This window comes from Copidosoma floridanum, unplaced genomic scaffold (assembly GCF_036245765.1).
Source record: "Copidosoma floridanum isolate Cflo_tuat_1 unplaced genomic scaffold, Cflo_Japanese_pri ptg000021l, whole genome shotgun sequence".
Taxonomy (NCBI): Eukaryota; Metazoa; Arthropoda; class Insecta; order Hymenoptera; family Encyrtidae; genus Copidosoma; species Copidosoma floridanum.
The window spans coordinates 3,529,949-3,554,657 of NW_028321898.1; the positions used below are offsets into that span (position 1 = coordinate 3,529,949).

The window sequence follows — 24,709 nt, forward strand, 5'->3', positions numbered from 1 at the left end:
GTAAGGGGGAAAGAATAGACAGAGGGGGACCTATGGTCAGTGACTTGAAAAATCCTAATAACGAGGTATGACTTGGGTACTAAATTACATATATTTTTCAACATTTTAGATGGTAAAATATTCTATAAATAAGTATTTTTTGGGGGGAGGTAGAGGGGGAGCTGAGAAGGAGAGCGGGGGGGGGTTACTCAAGTAAAATTTGATTAAAAATGACATAAAAACAAGCAAATAACTATGTGAATCGAGGGGGAGCGGGGGGGGGGCTGAGACTCACTTCCGTTAGTACAACGATATAATATAGGGATGTGTATAAATATATTGGTATTTTTACCAACTACTTCGGTATTTTATTTTTATTTACTAAGAAGTTGGCACCCCTGCACGAGGGGCCTTCTAAAGTTAATTTTTTTTAAATGAAATAAATTTCTTAAATTTTAAGGTGAGGTATGAGATAGCCTGGCTACCTTGAGAAATACGCGTAGTAAAGCAAAATGAAGTAGTTTCTACTAAGGCTTTGGGAAAAAAATTTGAAAATGTACTTTTCTAGTAAAATGAAGGTTCAGACTGTAGATGTGGCTAAATTTTTTTTTATTATGTTTTTAATTTTTTATTGATAAAAATTTTTACGCAGTCATGTGTTTTTCATAAAAATATTCCTATTTGATAGAGACAATATTGAATAGAGTGCATGATGTTTTGCTCATACCTAAAAATAGATAAAAAACGTACAATATGTACAAAAGTTTCGCTTGAATATTTAATGCTGAATGAAATTTCTGAAACTTTAATTTTTTAGTAAATTTTTTTCATTACGTACCTATTCTGAAAGCTGTGCGTATAAGTGCATTATTTTGTTACTCTGCATACGTGCTCCCATTATGAGCTTAGTAAAAGAATGCCTTGTATTTGTAAGGAGGTTCCAGCGAAAAATAAAAAATATTATTAAATATTATATTCTAATGAAGGTCTGAAAGTACATTGTATGGTTAAACCATCATTTAAGTAAATCCAAACTTTTTAAAAGCAGGTCGAAATTTTTTCTAGTTAAAAATCAACTATTAAAAAATGTAAGATATATATTTGACGCTCGTAGCTGCATTTGCCTGCATGTGCAGTACTGAAAATTTTAGACCTAGTATCGCTACACGGCTGTATGATACATGTACGACTTTAGTTCAGTCTCACGCAGTTTGTGTTTCTGTACGTACTCTTATATTCTTACTCTTCAACGTCTAGTTTTCAGTTTCACTTCTTAAATTGTTTGTACTTTTATTAAGACAGCTTAAGGTATGTGTGCTCAAGAATTTTTGGCCACCATTTTTTGTAACTAAGCTGAAAGATGAAGACGATTTTCTGATCTTGATTCTGATCTTGATATGCACACATACATATATAAAGATATACATTTCTTTACAGTTAAAGCATTTTTTTCTTTATCATTCTTTTATATGTTATAGTGACCTCGGAGTCACGCATGAACCAAGTTAAATTAACCTCGTCGGGAACAACTGTAAGCAAACAATAAAAAGATTTACATACGTAAAAAGTATTTATGCATGCACGTAATAGTGCTTCTACTACGCTATCCGACTGAATCAAGTGTAAAGTGGACCACCTACGCGATTATCATTAAAAAATACACAAACGCCTATAATACTCAATAGGAATCGCTCAATTCACTGGTGGAACCAACCTGGCACTGAGGTAATATCAAAGGCAAATCTTGTACAACGAAACAACCACATGTTTTGTTATAATCACGAGTATTTGAGAACTCTTATTTAGTTGTTAAGCAATTTCTGTAAGGTACAAACATCACCAGTCATTCCTCACAAACTCACCAATCACTCAGCAGGTTAGTTAAATGCTCAGCGTGTATCTGTCAAGTAGTTCATTGTTAAAAGTGACGGAACGAACCAAATAGCGGATTGGCATAACATTTTGTTTCAATCTAGGAAAAAGTTGTGAAGGAACTATTAATGTATTGCAAAAAAGCCTTGGAAGAAAAGTATACGGGTGAAACACAAATAAAAGAGTGTTATAAGCAGTTTGAAAATTACCACACAGCTGTTGACAGTAATTCTCGTTTTAGTCGACCTGCAACGGAAAAAACATCAGATAATGTTAAGCGTGTGTAAGTGGTGCATAAACCAGGTTGTCGTTTGACTGTAAGAGAACTAGAAGATGATCTTAGTATACCAAAAAGTACTGTTTACCGTATTTCAAGCGAGAATTGAGACATAACCAGATAAATAGTACACCAAGGGGTTCTCCTATCTCTTTGTTTTTTTGCCAACTTGATGACTAACCTTGAGTTCGATGGTTTACAAAATTAAAAAAATTAAACAACAATATTATCCTACTATCTGTTACTGTTCAGTTAATAATTTGATTTTTAGTATGCATAAAAAAAAAATTTTATGGAAGTTTGTAATATTTATCTAATAAAATTACAAATCACTCATAATTCACAGACATTTAACGGCGTATCTTCTGTAAAACACTTTTATCAATATAAAAAATCATACTTTTATACATGTTAAGTGTACAAAAAAAAAACCCTCTTCTTTTAATAGAATTTTGATCTAAATCATGCTAATTCTTTCAAAATCGATATAATTTATGATTTTGTTCATCGTGCTCTCTAACTATTATAGTTTTACAAGTAGAATCAGAAGGAAGTAAGAGATTTACTACGTGACAACAATCAAGCGCATCACTTGAATAATTGATACACGTATATTATATTGAACAAGTTCAACAACAAAAATAAAAAAAACTTGTACAAAAGACCGGTTTACGGACGAAGTTTTATTAAGATATCTTACTAAAATATTTCTAAGTCGAGTTAAAAAAAACTTACCAAAATCATGTACGAGAAGTCCTATTGATTCATCATAATCTTACATATAGTCAGTGAAATTACAGAAAAAATTTTAAAAAATGTGATAACATAGCATCCTTTACATATTTTCCTACAATTTATGTGGGTCATTCTACAAAAAATGGTATACTTTATGTCCCAAGCGATTATAACGTCATGTGAAGAGATACAGCTCTGATAACTTTTTAAATATTTGAGAAAGGGTTTATGCTAAAAGTACAATAGATTTCAGATTATAAAGAAGTATTCTCTCAGTTATGTATGATATAAAGGGGCTAGATTAGCATTACGGGCTCGTATCTCATTTAAAAATTTACAGTTTTCACAATGCCTGAAATCAAAATAAAAATAATTTATTTTTAAAGCTACATTTCTGTAAGCGCGTTCTGCACTATAAGGTAAATCAACGATTTTAAATTAGTGACCTTGAGAAAATGTGTAACGAAAGTGGATTTTGCTTGACTCTCCCCCCTTGTCCCGACCCCTTTGACGTACTACCGGTCTTCTGTACACCACATTACCACAAACGCCACCAAACCACACATTTTAAATTTTATGAATTGTATTTCTTTTTCTTTCAACCAACTCTTAAAAAAAAAAAAAGAAAGAAAACAAATTCCAAACGAATTTGAACCCACGTACTCCCTCATACTAGCCAACGCCTTTACGCACTCTACTATGAGCAACCCCGTTATAGAATCGTTGATTACTTTGTCTTATCGTGTGGTTCATGACTTATTTTTGGTATAAATTTTAGTTTACTCTTTATAAATTAATTTGGCTTAATTACAAATAACACTAATAAATAAATGATTTATTTAATAAACTACTTTTTTTCGTTAAACGTTTTTTTCGAACACTTAAAAATTAGTACATCTTAACACAGCAGCTTTCATAAGTACGAATAAGCATTTATTTATGTACTAAGTATATTTATATTTAGTTATGTGTGTACGGTATTATAAAAGAAGTCAATGAAATAGTTAAAATTGTATTGAAAAAAAAACAAATTTTTTTCGATTCCATGAGAAAAACATTTTATAAATCACGTCTTAAAGATAAAAAATGTTTTGTTAAACTAACATATTAAGGATTGAAACCCATATGACTATTTATACAATTTAATAAAATTAGTTTAAAAAAAACATGTTTGTACAAGTTCCTTACACAATAACAACTTTACTTTAATTACAACAAATAGTTTAAAATAATGCTTAAAAGGTCGATAACATAAGCTCTTCGTCAGAAATTCTAGAATTGTTACGTATTATGTTTGTTATTTATTGATAATATCACTACGTCCTCTTAACCTCCGTAAAAGTATCATATCTTTTCTCATAAGAGTTACTCTCTTTGCATGCAAAGAAAGTAGTGATGCATCTTCGAAAAATTGAACTAAGTAATTTTCAGCAGATTCCTGCAATGCTTCTAACGCCATGGCTTGTATTCTGTAAGAAAAAAAAAAAATTATGTTTTTAATATGTAATACAAAAATTAGATCCAAGTAACATTATATTACATAAAAAAGTAGATAATCTTATGTTGTAATTTTACACTAAAGTATACGCTAATATGTTTAAAATAATAGTCAACCAAATGTATATTATTTAGATAAAGTATACGTTTTATTTAACTTGATTAAAAGCTTATACAGTCATAGTCGTGACAGATTCTATAGTGGGTATTAGTTTGTGTGCCAAAATAGCATTTTTATGTGATAATGAGTAACATACAAGGAAAAATAATTTTCTTTTATCATACGCATATCTTATGCAAAATACGAAAAATGCTGTCGAACTTCAATTTTCCATTTCGAAATCACTAAAATAAAAGATTTTCTGGTTTTAACTGTTAAAAATTTTGGTTTATTTTTCCTTTTAACGACTACATTTTGATTGCTGTGTCGTGCAGACCGTCTCAAGCACAATTCTAAGAAGTTACACATTTACATTAGTTTATAACAATTATACTTGGGCAAGTTTAGAGGCATTTCCAAAATTAAATTAATTTGTATAAATACGAAATTTCTTACATTGTATAAAAATCTCAACTATAAAACATTTTATTAAAACCTAATTTATAACAACATCAGGAGACCAGTGTACGAGGTCTGTGTGGAAAGTATTGGGCCTACCTCTACAACTCTGCACTCATGTTATTCTTCATCATCCGGAAAATGGCATCCTTCAAAGTAATCCCCATTTGATTGAACAATACGGTTCCAGCTGTGTTTACACTTCTCGCAACAGTATTGGAACTCACTTTTAGGGATCGCCTTGAGTTCTTTCGTCGCATTATTCTTAACCGTCGTTTTGTCATCAAATCGCTGTTTTTTAAGTGGTTTTTTCAGTTTTGAAAACAGCCAAAAGTCACAGGGGTCTACGTCAGGACTGAACGGACGTTGTCGCAGTAATACGATCTGTGTTTAGTCAAAAACTGCTGCACAAGTTTCGATAAATGCGCTGGCGCATTATCGTGATGAAGGAGCCAATCACCACTTGACCAAATGATCGGGCATTTTCTTCTCACTGCTTCACGCAAATGTTTGAAAAACTTCTTTGTAAAATTCTTTATTAATTGCCTAACCTGTTCATATTCGTGGGGCACAACACCTTCCCAATAAAAAAATACTCCACATTGACTTAACATTGCTTCAACTGTAACAGAAGTACGGCCTTCTTTGGAACGAATAAACCACTATTTTATTCGTGTTTTGCTGATACACTCATTCTCAAAAGCCTTATGCATCATCTGAATAGTTTCAGAACTCGTTTTTCCGAGCTGCAAGCAAAATTTAATGAAAATTCGTTGATCTTGCTTTTTAGCCATTTTTAACAATCACGAAATCCACCAAACTCAAAAATAACTTTCTAAACAAAGACGCACTGCGCATGAAGTATGCGTCCGAAAGATATCAGCGAGCAACCGCTGAGTTCGTAAAGCTTTACTGTTCACGTTTATGCACCACAGAGGTCGCTCGAAGACTACAGCGTAGAGTTGTAGAGGTAGGCCCGATACTTTTTGGACAGACCTGACTCTTATAGGCCGTTTTTACTATTGTTTGAATCTTAAGTTAAACGAAAAGTTCTATAAGTGGTTATTTCTTTTAAAAGTTTAACGGGTGCAATACCAGTCCAAACCATCAATACAATTTTTTTCATCCTTAGAGTATAATGTTTTACACAAATACATTTTGCTCGTTTAATAAGGAAAACTTATGATAAAATTTTGTCATTTTGTACGCATATAGTTGTAAAAATATTTTGTTTGTCATTATTAGATTGAATAAGCGCTATATCAAACACTTTTTTTTTAATATCGATTTTTAACTGCTATCATGTGACTGTACAGCATTTATTTCTTACAAATGACAAGATTTATAATCTCATTTAAAGATTTTAATTATACGTAGAAGTATATGATTTTTATTATTCATATTGAAATGTTCTGTGGACGAGTTATTATATTTTTTAACTTCAATTGCCGTTAATTTTTCCTAAATATTCAAACCGAGCAGAAAATTATCTTAATTTGAAGAGTAGTGTTATAGAACTATTCTTCATCAAAATATTACTAAAAAAATCAATTTCTACTAAGTCTATCACGATAGAAATTTATAATAATGTTTCGTATGACAGTTTTCTCTTTTATCCAATTTTTTAAAGTAAGTTTAAAGTTTATTATTCAAAATTAAACTTGCAAAAATATTTGTATATTCTATCTGTTATTCAGTAAGCCAGCTGCAAAGTCGGAGGTCGTTACCTGACTTGAGTGATACACTATTAGACATCAGAATAAGTGTAATTATAGTTATGCATTTAAAGCTAACATACACTACAACGTTACAATTAGTGTTCCCGATTGCAGTGTATTATGAAACGCGAAAATTCAAAACCTTGAATTAATGACATAAGCACCTATCCCCAGGTAACACGAGGAGTTTACTGGCTGCTTTCTTGACTAATAATCCAAGCGTCTATCACCAGGTAACACGGAGCTTATTGACCACTTTATTACCTAATAAAAATATAATTAATAACCCAAGCGTCTATCACCAAGTGACCCGAGGTTCTTACTGGCCACTTAATTAACTAATAGAAAATTAATTAATAATTTAAACACCGATCACCAAGTAACTCGGGGAGCTTACTGGACCTTTCATTTTTTATTGAAACATTAATTAACAATTAACACTAACGGCAATGCTCAGGTGACCCGGTGCATTTACTGACCACTTTATTAAACAAAAAATTAATAAGCAACACAAGAACCAACCACTAGATGATCTGAGGCGTTAGTTTGACACTTTACTGGTTAATAATACATAGATCAATATTACAAACGCCTATATCACTCAAAGCCATCTATTTTTGACAAATATAAGTGAACTATTCAATCAACGAGTACCTTATACTATACATATAGAACAGGCCGCTTTAGACCCTACGTTTTTAATTTTTAATTGAAATGATAAGTACTTCAAACAACTAAATTAATCGAGTGAAATAGAAACTGTTAAATTGATTCGTTGTAAATATAAGTTTTTGATTAATAACAATATAAATAATTTATCAGGGGTCCTTAATTATGTATTATTTTGTAGAATAGACAAAACCATTTTTTTATTTATGTTTTTACTGATTTCTTTATGAATACTCTTTTGAAAAAAGTTATTTTTTATTTATATATTGATGCAGTTCTTATTTTTTTATCCAAAAAGTAGGCGTTTTACATTAAATTTTAAACGCATAATTATTTCTGATAAGAAAAAATAGTTACTTTTGATTTTGTAATTTAGTAATTATTTATTTTCATAATTCTCTAAACAAAATTCTTAGTATTATTTTAGAGAATCTGATACGTTTAGTTTAATTTTAAATTAATGCGTACGAAAACCTGCGCAAAAAACAAAAAAAAAATTTTGAGTATCTTATAACGTTTGTTGTAACATTGTTTAAATATTTATTACTTAATGGAGTGCACAGTAATCCCTCTCAATTACCTAGTAATAGGTGCTCATGTTAATAATCAATTTTTTTTAACCAAAAAAGTGCCTTGGCTTGGTAGGTAATAAGCAATTTATTATTTCATTTTTAATGAGTTGATCACGTAATAAGTAAGCGCCCTGGGTTACATAGAAATAGGCGATGAGGATATTGATTAACTTTTTATTATTTAATTATGTGGCCAGTCAGCGCTCCAGGTCACTGGGTATTTGGCACTTGGGTTATGAATTGTTTTTTATTAGTTAATAAAGTAACTAGTAAGCGTCATGCGTCACTTAGTAATAGGCGCCTGGATTATTAATTAATTTTTAATTTGTTAATTAAGTGGCCATGAGGCGCTCCAGGTTACCTAGGAATAGGGCCTTGGGTTATTATTTAGATTTTTTTAATTAATAACGTGGCCAGTAATCACCCTGGGTCACCAGGTTATAGGCACTTGGGTTATTATTTAATTTTTTGTTAGTCAACAAAGTGGCCGGTGAGCACCTCGGGTCACTCGGTGATAGGCAACTGGGTTATTAATTCATTTTTAGTTAGTTAATAAAGTGGCCAGTGAGTGTAGTACTAGGCCTTTTCAGGGCCAGTATAAATATTAACGTTCCCTATTTTACCATTAATCTCATCGGTTCTTTTAAGGGCCATCGAAGTTTTAACTACCTTGCCAATAAAGACATTTTTATTACCATTTCCGGGAACGATTCATCGACCAAAAGACTGTGTAGAGCTGGCCACTATTAAACCAAGTCAGTCATTCACTGGCAGACGTCACGAGCGGAGTTTTTCGTCGCAAGGATGGGAACCCTGGTGACCGATGACCCTGCATTACCCTATCGACTCTTAGCATTCAACCAGGAATCACCGACCCTTTCCTAGGTCTGCGCTGGAAGAACCGAACAGCTATAAAGGAAAAATAAAGCCAACGGTACAGTCTTTAACGGGCAAGCATCACGAACCACTCTCTCTACCTTAGATCACCAAAACAACTGAGTCCGCAAAAGAAAAGGTGCTTTAGACGCCAACGTCTTTGACGTTATACCAGAAGACTTTGGGAAAGAGCTCTACAACAAGCTCCAAAACTTTGAACGTTGTAGTTTTCCTTCTGATTAGTGTGGTGCTACAATAACAGGCCAGAGAAGATGAGGTATAGAAGCAATCACGTTTGCTGGAAACTTCAGTCAACAAAGAGTTTACTTGAGAAGCTCACTGATCCTTTTCATAGTCATCGAACGTCAAATTACCTTGCCAACAAATATATATTACAACCTAATAAAGTTGAAAAAAAAAAAGAGATTAGGACTCACAAAAGTCTTAACGATGCCAAAATTCGCAAGAAGTGGAAAGAAAAATTTAAGTGCATCTAATGAATACAATTTTAGGCGTCTAGAAAATGGCACTGAATGTTTATCGAGATCAAAGCAGCATCAAAATCGATAAATAAACAATTCACTAAGTAAGAGCTAAGATTTTCATTATAAACCTTATAGTAATCTCTTGAATCTTCCAGATTTTTAGATAGTGTTACGTACGATAGCATATAGATATGCGTGCGTGCGCCTTTGCTGGCTTGGGCCTGAAAGGTAGGGGAATAGAGAAGAGAAGTGATAGAAAAGGGAGAGAGAAGGGACAGGGAGATCAGCTAGAGACGCGAGAGAGTAAGGACGAAGTACGCGAGACGATAATACATGCATAACTTCCCTCAATTATAAGTAACTCTAATAAAGTATAAGTAACAACAAGTCACGCTTCAATTTATTCCCGCACCGAGAATCCCACGTAACAATAGGTAGAATTGTTATGCTGATCTCCGTCACGGCGATCTGGTAAGTAAATTTTCATTACTCGTATATACTATCCTCATAACCCCCGAGGGAATTACGCACTTAAAAGAAAAAACTTATGCATCCATATTGGTTCTAAATCGCAATACCCAAAGACCTCAGTGGCAACCCATAATTGGATGCACAAGCATATAACCGATATTGAAACGACAAACACCCCATACAAAATTTTTTTAAATTAATAAATACAAGGAGTAGCTAACAGAAAACAAAAACGAAAAAAAAAAGACTATCGACTAACACTCAATAGAGTGCGCGTATCGATGAGGCTAACACAAAATACACAGAAACGACAGCGTTTTACGATCAGAAAAATAGATGTATACGAACTAGAAAACCGCAAGACGAACTAAGAAAAAAAAAGAGACTAAAGAGCAACACAATGAGTGACGTAGAAACAAATGATACATTGGAAAGAAGAGTGCAGGAAGCCGTTAGGTGCATAGATATACACGAAACAGGACCAATTGACATAGACGACGAAATAATACAAATTAACCGAGAAAATAATCCGGAATTATGGACAGAGTGGCAGAAGGCCAGCAAAAAACAGAAACTTTTTATAATAAAAATGTTAAGGAAATAAACGCCAAGCATAGAGCGTGGACAAGACATAAGCGATAATAAAACTGATGCGCTATCCCACACAGAAACACGTAGACCCCCCGTATTTGAAAAATTAATTCCCTACACTAAACGTGAAAATGCAACACTTAATATGAATCGAGGAGTCACTAACCCACCTAGCGATAAAACTCAAGCCAAACACGACACAAATCTACACGATATAATAAGAGAAGCGGCGTCACAAGCGGTGCAACGATATACAAATCAAATGCCTACACTTACACAACCAAAACATCAATTATCACAACAGACGTATGGAGAAGTTACACGGCGTCAAACACAAATGCAAACCCCAGTAGCTCAAGGCGAAAAAGAAATCGAGAACGATGGCGTCACTCACAATACAAACCACGACAGTAATTATTATAGACAAAACACAGCGGCACCACTTCCTTCTGCAGGAGAAGACGAGTCAGGTTGGGCAAATAGAAATTACTTAAACGCCCAAGACCGATTTATAGTACCCCTACATTACACAGTAAATTTTAATTACGAACGCCCAATTCAGAACACGCTGTCATCACTAAGTCACCTAGCAGCAAACATACCGATATTTGACGGCAATTCCGTGAAACTACCCCTTTTTGAACAAATGGTAAGAGTGGTATCGTAGATAGTAAGCCCCGTATATAAAAAATTTTTTATAGGCTCACTAGCAAATAAGCTGAAAGAAGCAGCCACCGAATTTATACCGCGCTTGGCACAGTTCTCATCTGTAGATGAATTTTTGGTAGAATTAAAAAATAGATATAGCAGCATCGGAAGCGTTGACACGTTATTGGCGAAATTAAAAGTAGTGAAACAATACAGAGGGGAATTAGTAGAGGAATACAGTAGACGCGTTCAAAAATTATACAATGGAATAATAACCCTATACGATTCGGACACGACACTATCACCCGGGCAACGACACGCATTAAAGGAGAGCGCTAAAAAAGAAGCTATAAAGCAATATACGTACGGGATACAATCGCCTTACAACTACAGGGTAACATGCCTTAACTCGAAAACGTTAGGCGAAGCTATAGTAGGCGCGCTGAAAATGGAAAGCGACTTAAGCCTACGAGAAATGATGCCGGTACGAATCAAGGCCCAAATAGACCGAGCAAGAGCAGAAACAAGAGATACGGACGATCGCAAGAGCAGTCATGAGCAGGCAGAAGTACGCGACACAACAGATAATAACAAAATAACAGGGGACTATCAATATTGCTCATATTGCAATGAATACCGGGAGCATGCTACAAAAGTATGTATGAAATTAGTAGCAGACGCAGCGAATAAGAAAATTCAAAACCCAGACTTAAAAGCAAATGATCCACCAGTGTAGGTATCATAAGATAAACAAAACGTAAGGGATGAAAATTGCGCTTACTGCAAACGCAGGGGGCACTATACAAGCGAATGCCGCACACTGGTAAGAGACGAAGAAAATGGGAGAGTAAATCGTCGTCATATATAAGGCGTCACACACGGAGCACGCTGCACATTAGGGACGACTAAACTACTTCTTAACGGTATTATAATGAATCTGCACGTAGTTCCCGATACCTTTCCGATAGAAACGGAAGGCATTATTGGCTGGGACGCTTTTAAGTTGTATAATGGCCTCATAAGCGCTAAAGAAAATTATTTAGAATTAAAAGGCATCAGAATCCCATTACTAAAACCAAAATATTTTAAAATCCCCGCAAAATCGAGGAAAATAGTATTTGTGCGTATAAAAGATGAGAGCAGCCACGTACAAGTTGGGTAGGTCCCTCTACAAAATATAAAGGAGGGAATCTTATTTAGAAATTTTTTGGAGAAAATAAGAACTCAAAAATATATGCGGAAATTATAAACATAACAGACAAACAAATTGACGTGCCAGTACCGGAAGTAAATGTTTTCGAATGTGAAACCAGACAAGGGGCGGAACTATTCAGCATCGCTGGGGACGACGCTGATGGGTTAAATAAAGCCATGGTTGGGCTTTTTAACACTGAAAATTCAGACGGAGAGGTGAAAAATAATGAAATTACAAAAGAAAAAAAATGCCGTTAACGGTAAAAATAAAATTATGATATAAAGAGAAACATTAAAAATTTCAAAGATATTAAGAAATCGGATATAGCAGCTCGAATAAGCAAAATAATGAAAATCGTCGATACATCTGGCTGCAACATGGAAGAATTAAACCACATCCGGGACCTCATAGAGTACAATCCGTTCGTATTTGGCCTCGACGAGCCACTAAAGGCTACAAACTTACTTAAGCATCGAATAACAACGGTAATAGAAAAGCCAATAGTTGCCAAAAGGGTACGCTATCCAATAAAACTAAAGGAACATATGCAAGTCGAAATAGATAAACTACTGCAGCAACAAATAATTGAGCCATCGACATCTCCATATAACTCAAATATGTGGATTGTCCCGAAAAATGTGGAACCATACGAAGAAAAACGCTGGAGGGGCGTAACAGATTTGCGGCTATTGAACGAAATAAAAGTCGGTACGTGCTATCCACTGCCATTCCAGGATGAAATTTTAGTAGCTGCAAAATATATAACTGTGGTAGAACTGAAGAGCGGGTTTTTTTCACGAGGAGGATGCTCATAAAACTGCGTTTTTAGGACCAAACGGACATTACCAATACAAACGAATGCCAATGGGATGCATAGACTCGCCAATCACATTAACGCAAGTGATAACACTGGCTTTAGCAGGCTTACAAGGATGCGAGATAGAGGTACATATGGATGACATCATGGTATTCGCAGAAAACTTGGAACAACACGAGATAAGATTCAAAAGGCTCTTAAAACGGCTAGCCGATGCAAACCTCACAATAGAGCCAAGAAAATGCTAATTCCTTGGAAAGGAAGCTAAAGTGCTCGGTCATATTGTAGGCGAAGGCCAGATTAAAACAAATCCAGAGAAAATTGAAGCAGTGAAAAGTTTTCCTAAACCAACAAATGCGGGAAAAATGAAGCAATTCCTCAGGTTGGCGGGGTACTATCGACGCTTCATCAAGGATTACGCAAAAATAGCCCAACTTCTCTCAAAGCTTACAAGAAAAACAGCCGAATTTAAATGGGAAGAGGAACAAGAACATGCATTTATAAAACTTAAAAACGCTATGTGCAGTGAGCCAGTGCTGAGGGCTCCAGATATAAACGAACCCTTTATCGTAACAACCGACGCATCCGTCTACGCCATCGGAGCAATTTTAAGCCAGGGAGAGATAGGCAAAGATCACCCTCGCGAATATGCATCCAGATGCTTTAAGGGCAGTGAATTACGATATGCGACATACGACAAGGAATTATTGGCAATAGTGTACGCCAAGGAGCAGTTTAGGCCATACTTGTTTGGTCGTAAATTTACAGTCATAACTGACCATGAACCACTTAAACATTTCCACACATCAAAGAAACCGGACTTAAGATTCACAACATTGAAGGCAGAACTCCGTGGATATGAGTTCAATATTGTTTATAGACCTAGACAGAAAAATAAAGCACCGGATTCTCTTTTTCGCAATGCAGCACTTAAAGAAGAGAAAGAAAATCCAGAACTACCACGCCGGAAGCCGTACGAGCTTGCGGAAAAACAGGAAAGGGACAATTACAAAGACATAAATGCACCACCAGCATAAATATATAAAATGCGTACAAAGAGATAGAGGAATCTAATACGAACGAACAGGAAAGTAAAAATTGAAACGTCTGGCTCAGACGAGCCAGACGAAAAGGCAATTAAAAAGAAGCCCAGTAAACTTAGAGAAAGCGAACAGGTATCAAGTACCCACAGCTGCAGTAGTACAGACACAGGATTAGAACGGGAAATGACGGAAAAAATAACAGATAAGGCAGATAAAAATACCCTTACAGCGGTAAACGACAAAGAAAAAATTCTGTCACAGGGACCAGCGGACGATAAACTGGCGTACATGTACAAAGAGAAAAACATGGAAAAAGGGGTAAAAACGAAGAGCACACCATTTATCAACAAGGGTGTAACAGAGAAAACACAACACAGAACCCGTGAACGGCAGTTAGATACTCTACATAGGAAAATCGCAGCTTTTTCTAACACCGCCGATTAACCACACAAATTATTATCGCGCATTGTGATACACCGGCAGCAACGCAGAGGGAAATCGAGCAAGAAGAACATTGGGGTTACCAACTAGCGCGGAAGAACGAGGGAACAGAAAGAGCAGAGAAAGAGAGAGAGCGGAAAGCTAGGAAAGCAATAGGGAAAACGGCAGCAGCAAAAACACCTGACAGAGACAGAAAAAGCGAAGGGAAATCGGAAAATAAAGGAGGGGTACATGACCAAAGAGAGAGTAGAGCCAAAGATAGACAACAAGTAGACGAGCGGGGGACGGAAATGACCAAACAAAGCCGAACGGCACCGAACGAACATGAGAGCCAACAACCGCCAGATACACAAGAATCCAACGGCGGAAACAATAAGTATAATAATAACAATGATCAAATTACCAATTTAAGGTCAATATCTTATGAATCAACCAATTGATTCCGAGCAAAGGTCTCAATCGACGTTGAAAAGAAAGATATCAAAGGAAAAGAGGGCATAAGAATCGATGTATGGGAAAGTTCAAACACACCAATCTCAATAAACGAAGAAAAGGATGCAAAGATTCAAGTATTCCGATGCGCAGAACCTCACAGACAGTTAATAATGATCGATGTCCCTAGAGACGGAAGTTGTCTGTTCCATTGCCTGAAACTTCTTTACGAATTGACAGAATCAACAGACAAGCTCAGAAAAATTCTACACGGGTCAGAATGGATAAATAAATATAAACACCCATAAGGAGCCAAAGAAATATTGAATAACAGCTATGAATTCGGCGAAGGAGAATGTGCTTTTATATTTTCACAAGAATATTAAGCAAACATATGTATGCACCTACAAGTATCATCCGATAAAATAGTATACCAACAATTCATGGGAAGGAAAGACGCAGAATGTTAACACATGCATCTTGGAAATTAACATTATCAAGCCCTCGTAGAAGGAACTAGCGGCGATCACTCACCCAAATATGATGATGAGAATCAAAACGACGATTCCGATACCCAGGAACCTCGAGATAACACAGAAGGAAATTTTGAAGGAGATAGCAACGACCACGCCGTAAACAAACAAGACGGAGAGAACGATGAAGAGGACGCATGGGATACGGAGAGCGAGGAAAAGAGTGAGAGAGAGGAAGAAGGAGAGTAGGCAGATGAAGAACGCAGCATGCCCCCGCCTTAACCTCCACCACCACTGAACACTAATACTAAACGAGACTCTCTCTCACTAGATAGCGACCAGGGCCTTAAAAAAGCGCTGATAGAGGAAAGTGATGAGAGCTGCAGCGAGGAAAAGAAAATTGTGGATAAGACAGGCATAATGGAAAAAAATAGAGTATGTAGAACATGATTACCACGCAACATACCTCCATGGGTCCCACAGGACGGCTCAGAACCCACCCTGTTTCAAAAAATGAAAAAGGTCGAAGATCATTTATTCAGGTATATCGACAACCTCGCATTCGTTACAATAACGGACGAAGTCCCGGGCAGAGAGACCATCGACGCATTGTACGAGCGGGGCTATATAAACCCGGTAGTCATGAATGACGAGACGAAGGCAGTTGGCGACGTCATGCTATCCAAAATAAGAAAAGTATGTGTTATTCGGATGTACGCTAAAACTTGCTTTGAAGATACAGCACTGAAATCCGACATAAAGAAATGCGTAATGGCCCTTAGATCGCTAGTTATGGTAAACAAATTAAAAACAATTGGGCTGGTAAGAGATCTAGCGATACTGAACCTTAACCAATGGACATACATGGTCGAACAATTTGGAGAAATCCTCAAAGGCATAAAGATGAGCGCTACTTTATATACAAGCACATTAGTGGTACCGCCAGTAGATCAAAGGTATAAGCTAATAAAAGAATACCATGAATCGTTCGTAGGCGGGCATCGTGGTATTAATAAATCATATAGAAAAATAGCAAAGGATTTCTATTGGCGCCTTTTGAGACCAGACGTAAGACAGTATATACTCGGCTGCCCGTCATGCCAAACAAAAAAGTTAGTGCGAATAAAAACAAAACAAGCCATGATAATTACGGACACTCCGAGTAAACCATTCTAAAAGATATCGATAGATTTTTACAGACCGATAAACAAACAATCGGCACACAACAATACACACATCTTATCAATACAGGATTGGCTAACCAAATACATAGTGCTAGCCCCCGTACAGAAAGCAACAGCAGAAGAAACAGTAAGAGCCCTAACGGACAAGTTCATAGCATATTTCGAAGCCCCAGAAAAATTATTATCGGATAGGGGGGGACACTTCATGAACAAAACCATGGAGGAATTCGCGAAACTATTTAAAGTCGACAAAAATGGGAGCACAGCTTAGTACCCCCAAAGCAATGGTGCAATCGAACAGATGCATCACGTCTTGACAGAATATTTAAAAACATACGTCAGCCAGACTGAAAAATGGGACGAAGTAGTACCACTGTGCGCACTGACATACAACACATCAGAGCATGAGAGCACAGGGTACTCCCCATACGAACTCGTATTCGGCCAACGTGCATAACTTTTCTCAAGCTTTAAACAGCCGGAAAAAGGACATACGTATACGGCACTGCTAGAAAAAATAACAAAGAACTTTACACTACTACGAACGCTAGCAGCAATGACACAGACACAAAATAAGTACAGATCAAAATACTACTACGACAAGAAACTAAATGCAAAGTTCTTCATGGAAGGGGAAATAGTATATGTATTAAAAGAACCGTCTAAAGGGAAGTACGACAACCAACTCGAGGGACCATATGAGATAACAGGTATAGATTACAAAAACAATAATGTAAAATTACAAAGGGACAACGTAAATACGCGTAGCACATGTGGACAAAATTATGAACGCATGCATATAGAAATCCCTGCATACACCGCAAAACGAGAAGAAAAGAGAGCAAGATAATTTAGAATAACCACGCGCTTTTTTGTTCGCGACTCTTAGACGGGCAAAAGAAAAAAAAGACACACAGAGAAACAACACAGTTACATACTAAAAATCGCGCACCCCCCCCCCCCCTACGAAATCAAAGTCCACAGGCACAGGCAGTAGTCACTAAAAATAAACCCTTTTCCCCTTTCTCTCTCTCGCGGCCCCCGGACGCACCACGTAAGAAAGCACACCAAAAGCCGACACACACACACGTATACAATTACACGAAAAAAAACGAGGATCTAAAATTAATGAAAATAAAGCAAACGAGCGTGCGACGGGCTACCTAAACCGAAACGGTAGAATAAAAATGAGGAGTAAGTACCAAAAAAAAAAAGAAGACAAAGCAAAAACCGATAGGAAAAAGTAACAACTTTAATTTTATATACAACATAACTAGGCAATCAATCTGGCCAAAGCAAACGCCTTCGCTGTTGGTAAGGCGAAGGGGCATTAAACTGAAAACAGCAATACACCAAAATTAGAGGAATAAATTATTAAAAAAAAAAAAAAAAAAGAGAGAAAGAAAAAGGGAAAGCAAAACCCAATACTCACGCGTATGACAAAGCGCTGCTCCAAGACGTAATCTTCCGGGGGCATGAGGAAGACAACGTCGGCAACGAGGGCCAACAAAGGGCCGTGACACACACAGCCGACGACACAGGAATATGAGCACCCGCTGTGGAGGAAGAAACAATGGACGCGGACGACCGCACCGAACGAGCTGGCCCCAGGTGGGGAAGCATAAAAAAAACTGCTGTGACCACTGACCCTGCAGGGTACCTAATTTTACAAGTGCCGATACCACCACGGTATGACAGCTGGTGCACAATCAAAGGACTAGCACCAGAAGGCTACGAAGGGCATTGATGGGAAGCAGGCGAGACTCCTAGCAGCGCACGGGAGTCAACAGCCAGCCGAGGTCTGAGCTAAAAAGAAAAAAAAAAAAAAAAAAAAAAAAAAACTTTGAATAGGGGGAACACACACAAAAGAGGAAAACTTACAAATCCGTCGCGGGAACACCAAATACCGGTAAGGATATGGGGCCCCTCAAGAACGACGAAAGAGGCCACATGCGGGCGCCCATGCGAGGGCACAGAGGTACAGAAATAAGTTCCTATACGCTGAAAAAAATAAAAACAACGATGAATAACTAGACTGACAGAACAAAAAAAAAAAAAAAACGAGACAAACACTAATAAGCTACGCACTCGACGACACCTCGCACACACCACGACGTCAAGAAGGACAGATTCAACGAGCACGGCAATGAACAAAGTTGAGGTTAAACTACAGGACAAAAAGGGGTCAGCAAGTACACGAAGAAGAACGCACAGACGGTTAGAAATGACCGAAGCACGCGAGTTACCGGAAAACGACATGTTCAAAATTTAAGGGCAAAACACGAACTGAAGGAAAATGAGCAGAATACATCCAAGAGAAATAAGCGAGGGAAATAAGCAAACAAAAGCGAAAGAATATCACACCAGGGAATATAGTACGAGTCTCATTGAAAGTACATGGACGCAGAGAATATGATCACATGGGATATATGTATATATATTGACCGGACACACACACGTGACAAATACATTGGAATAAAAAGGAAAGATAACAACGATAAACAAGAACAACAACAACCGAATCACGATAAAAAAAAAAAAAAAAAAAAAAAGTACCATTTCGCCACGCAGTACTGGCTCGAGTAACACCCAGGAGAGAGATACTCAAGCAAAACGCTACGATATAAAATTATAGGCAAATGTAGAATCATAACATAAAAGTAGAGGAGCATACGAGACGGTAACTAACTCTCTCTCCTCGGATTACCTCTCCCTAACGGCAGACCCTTGCGGAGCGCAAGGGAGGATCGAGACAATACTAATGGGAATTAAGACGGAACAAACGAATGAAAGACGTGGACGGTAATACGTGACACAATACACTCAAACGAAAAGAAAGCAGAAAAAATTAAAATACGCGCATGCAGGCATAGGAGAAAAGAAAAAAAAACACTAACCGAAAAAAAAAAAAAAAAAAAAAAGAGAAAGATACCTCCGCACATAAGAAAAACGGCCATTTGTGTTTTAGGGCCGCGCCGGCAAAAGATCGACCAGGAGAAATAGAACAAATTAAAAGGAACCCTGGAATTCTGGTGGAAAATTTAGGCCCAACGCAACCGGTTGCAACAACATGGAGGGTGATATGGTACGTAGACTGGGCCCAGTTAGCGGAAGAGACACATACATTCTTTAAGGCAAGCAGGCAAATGAGATGGAAATGCAGGGTAACCGTAAGGAAGCAGGAGGAGTGCGAAGGGCGGATGGAATACACAGTAAACAAGGTATCGATAGCATTACAAAAAATGGAAATCATACAGGGCAGTGGTAGGACAAAAGGTTGGAAATAACCAAACTGGAATACAAACACTCCAGGGGCAAATAACAGACGCAAAAAAGGAGAAAATACGAGGACTAATGGAGTCGAACTGGACAAGTACGACAGACACAACAAAGTATCTGAAGGAACAGATAAGAGTCGCAACGTTCAGCGATCACGACAAAGTTCTGCAAGTGATAGAAAAACTAGAGAATAAAGCGGGAAAAATAACGGAGGAAGGACTGAAAATGTTTACAGACCTTATTAACAGGTACGATAGAACATCAAATATGATAAGAAAATTCGAGAAACTGCCTGACGAACTAGTAGTGAGATTCGAAACAGCGACGGATATGGTATACCTAGCAAGCCGAGGCACTTCACACCTACCAGAGACAGCCTTAAAGGCATTATCGGAAGTAAAAATACTAGCAAAACAATTCAGACCAGATCTCAGGTTCCCAGGGGAAACTAATACAACAGAGGAAGAAATATCAGAGATTTCGGAAATAGCGACAATAGCATTGAACAAAAAATCATATACTACATTGAATTACCACTAGTGACTATGAAGGATTTAGAGTTTCTTAGAATATCACCACTACCAGCGGTACAAGAGGGAATAAATATAACAGATGTAGTCGCATACCTGCAACCAACCTATGAATATATAGCAGCCAGCACGAGTGAAAAAAGGTTTACACCAGTATCAAAAGAGACAGCCAAACGATGCAAAAAGCTAAGAAAAATAAACCTATGTACGAATGTAGAACCAACACAGATGGTAGAGGAGGATCACCCCTGCGAGGTACGATTGATACTTGAGGAAACCATAGAAAACCCGGAGGATTGCCCAATAATACTAGCTAAGCTAAAAGGAACGTACTGGACTCACCTACACGCACGAAATCAGCATGCGTTCATCACAACAAGGAAAGAAAAAGTACATATACAATGTGAACATACGGAACACGAGACAATAAAGATGACCGACGCGGGAGTAATAAACCTGGCGAGAGACTGTATGGGCCAAACGTACGAAACTAGATTAAAACCAGGACAAGAGGAAGCAGAAAATCAAATTGTGCAAATTTTAAAATTCAAATCTAAATTTAAAAGAAATATAACAACAAGTAAAAGAGGAAGGAAAAGAGAAAATGATAGAGCTGATGAGGACAGTAATAAAAAGAGACGGGCTACAAGAACTAGGGGGTCAGGAACTCGGACCCGAGGACATAATAAAGACAGGCACGAAATTGATAGATCTAATACATCGCATACGCAAATTGACACATATAAAAGGAGATCTGACAGAATGGAATAAGTACGCATGGATAATAGCGAAAATATTGCTGGGAACTACATGGAATGAAACGGTAACAAACCCGAAAGCACCGAAATGAATAACAATACATACACAGGGCGACCAAATACGAAAGAGCCAACGGAAAAATAGGGACCAATAAAGAAATGACTAACACTCCTTAATTAAGACTCAAGACATAACAGCAAAATACAGACAACGGTGACACAAATAATATCAAAATAAAACTGATCATCAGGGAGAACACAGGCAAAGAAAAAAAAACGAATTATACAAAAAGCATATATGTATATATATATGTATATTATTAACAACAAGTACAGACTCAGAAGAGAACTTCTAAAACATATAAATTACTTGAGGTTATACAAAGGTCCCAACCACAGCGCAATAGATAACGGACGGTAAATGAGACAACAAACAGAAAGCAACATCATCTGACAACTTATGGGTTAACTTAAAACACTAACAAATAAAACAAATAAAATAAAGACTGAGAAGGCTACAGAAATAGAATTATACTCACAACAGTAGGAATAGGCACGAATAAGAACAACGTTAACGATAATATAGTAATAATAATAATAATAATAATAATAATAATAATAATAATAATAATAATAATAATATAGTAATAAGAATAGTAATAAGGATAGTAATAATAATAAAACAAAAGTAATGTGTAAACAACTACCTAACCAACAGACATTCAGACAATTTACACCCCCTTTTCCCTAAATAAAGAATATTGATAAAATACGGAAAAAAAAACCTTTCCTCGTTGTGAAGTTCAGACGTACGCGCAAAATAAAGGCGAAGAAAAAAAATAAGAAAGAGAAGAGTATACTTGTAAGAAACTATTTTGTCTGTAAAAAATCTGACTTACAGGAAAATGTGGAATAGGATAAAAGATAGAGTTATTGTATTTTGCAATCTTCAAAACGAAAAGGCCTTTTTTAAAAAAAAAAAAAAAAAACCAATAAGAAATATTGTTTATAATATGAATATTATATGTTTATACTAGAAACTATAGAAAAAATATAATAAGAATGATAATAAATAAGTAAATAATAATAACCATTGTTTTCTATAAGAAAAAAAACAATCAAAAGAAAAACATTATTAACAATACAAAAAAAGGGATTTAATAACAAAATATTTACAAGTACAATTACGATTGAATGTGACGCACTGCAGAATAGTGTTATTAGTAGATTTTAAGGGACGTGAGACATGCACAGTTTCAACAACAAAAAAGAGAAAAAAAATCTTATTTTCAAACTATTTTGATTTTAATTATACAGACATACAGCTGCAAGTGAAAAATTTTTACCAATTGCGCACTCAGCTATAATTCGTCAAGTACTCTATTCATGGTCAATCCTAATATTCCTTACCTACTATCAAAATCAACGGTTATCAGAGGATGAGAACAACAACCGGAAACTCTGGAGACTTGTTTACATAACGAGACTAAAATAAAACTGAACAAGGGAAATACTCACATACATTTGGTTCGGAAGCCATATAAGATAAGGTTTCTTCCACGGTATAAGGGATCAAAATCACAATTAAATCTGAGACAGCATTTTACCATAACAATGGCAATAGCATCTACATGCATAATAATATAACATAGCAAAGCCTATAGGGGATAGTTCTAAAAAAAAACAAAAAAAAACGTATACATACATTATATATGTATATACATACGTATTTCTATGGGAAAACCCGTATAATACAAGTCATCGGTCTCATTAAAGAAGCCAGAACATCTTAAGCAGACACCTGTGATAAAATTTCTCAAAATCCACAGAGGACATAAAACATAAACTGCCAGAACAATGGAGCAACCCTGCTGCTGAAACACTACACGATATCATTAATGAATGCTGGCACTACCATGGCAGAAGAGATACACACACACAAAAAAAAAAAAAAAACAGCTTGATGATGACAACGTAAAGGGAAGTCCAAAACCCCTTGTATTGTCTGACAAGAGTATGTATCCAGTGAAAAAAAAAAAACCTAACATTTGCGAATCATACAGAAATGAAAAACATAAAAACCAACAAATTACCACCAAAATACCAACGAATTTCCTATAAATTTCCCTTCCAACAACGTACATAATCACCAATCAAAGAAAGAAGCAAATATGTATTATAGCTGAAATATATTGTAAATTGACATTGGACGAAAGAAAAAAAAACACATTTCATATATGATTAAATCACGTATGCAATCAACACATCCTTCAGAGTCCACTAATGTAAGAAAAAAAAAAATTAATTTAAGTGCTGTTCCCACTATTTTTTACAGGATTATTAAGGAGTTGAGCATACTGAATCATATGAGCTGTGTTTACTATAAATTTTAGCTATCATCGCTACGCAGCAGTTGTGGATAATATCCTATTTTGAATAGTAATAAATATAATTTATAATACAAGATACAAAATAGTCATAATACATATTAGCTGTAATATCTGCCTAACCACATTCACAAATACAGGTTTTATTATTCTCATGAGAGACAAGTTGTCGTTTATAATGAGTTTGTCATTTGAATATGAATTAACAAATAATGAATTTCTTGATCTGATTATGTTCCAGTTCTTCTTACAGTTAAAAATGTAATGCCTCTCATCCATTATTATTCTTTGTCATTGATTGCATTTGAAACTTTCATCTAATTTTCTGTGGATTCAAAAAAAAAACTATTTTTACATCTTCTCCAACAGTATTTACATTTCAAGAGGTGAATAAGGTAAAGTACCCAGTAGTTGGACACTTTTGACAGTCGAAATTTTCTTTGCTGATTTATAAAAAACTAATAAAAAATGATGTTTAAAAAAACATTAGATTATTTATTTAAAGTTTTTTTTATTATTAAAAAAAAAAATCAGGTTAATAAACAAAGAAAAAATCAATATCAAAGAAAAATCATCAAGACCCAGTATCTGGACACCAGTGTCCAGGTACTGGGACCAACACGAGATTTGGGACCAGTAGTTGGATACCCCATATTAATTAAATGGAAAGGAGGTTAGGATAGACCTAACTCCAAAATGCTTTCTCACATTTCTGAACTACTCAATGATTATAATCTTTTTCACTACATGGTATAGTTTCTGGTCATCATTCAACTTTATTTTCGTTTTCAACAGTAAGATTAACTTGTTATATTCAGTAATAATCAATAATTTTAATTGTTTTTTACTGTTCAAGTACTAGGTATAGGAAAAATCATATGTTATCGAATGGAAGCTATTCTTGGACAGAGTTATTTGTATTTTTCAATGTGTTTATTTCTGATAAACTCAATAAAAATTATAACAATATAGATTTTGCAAGGTCACTTTAGTTAGAAAATGACTTAAAAGTTTAATGCTTAACTATTAATTATAATTTTTAGCGATTTTTTCCGTGTCAACGTACTGAGTATAGGAACACTCCTATGGTATTAAAGGGATCTATTTTTGGAGAGCAATCTTACATGCTTCACATTTAAAACATATTTTTTTACGTAAAAACAAAAAAGAGTTCTAAAGATAACTTTTTTTATCAGGCATTATTATGCATTGATGGATTAT

At 35.8% G+C, this 24,709-nt stretch overlaps 2 protein-coding genes across 3 annotated transcripts in view; one reads left to right on the forward strand and one right to left on the reverse strand.

Annotated features, from left to right (window-relative positions):
• Nucleotides 1-24,709, forward strand: part of mRpL46 (mitochondrial ribosomal protein L46) — a 378,489-nt gene that overhangs the window by 260,795 nt on the left and 92,985 nt on the right. The gene's annotated exons all lie outside the window — the stretch shown is intronic.
• LOC149374096 (putative histone H3.3-like type 3) overlaps nt 3,994-24,709 on the reverse strand; it is a 166,572-nt gene continuing 145,856 nt past the window's right edge. For both annotated transcript variants that reach the window (XM_089594389.1, XM_089594388.1), the window contains one exon: nt 3,994-4,332. In XM_089594389.1, the coding sequence (XP_089450515.1) occupies nt 4,161-4,332 (172 nt within the window). In that variant the 3' untranslated portion in view covers nt 3,994-4,160. The remainder of the gene's footprint in view (nt 4,333-24,709) is intronic.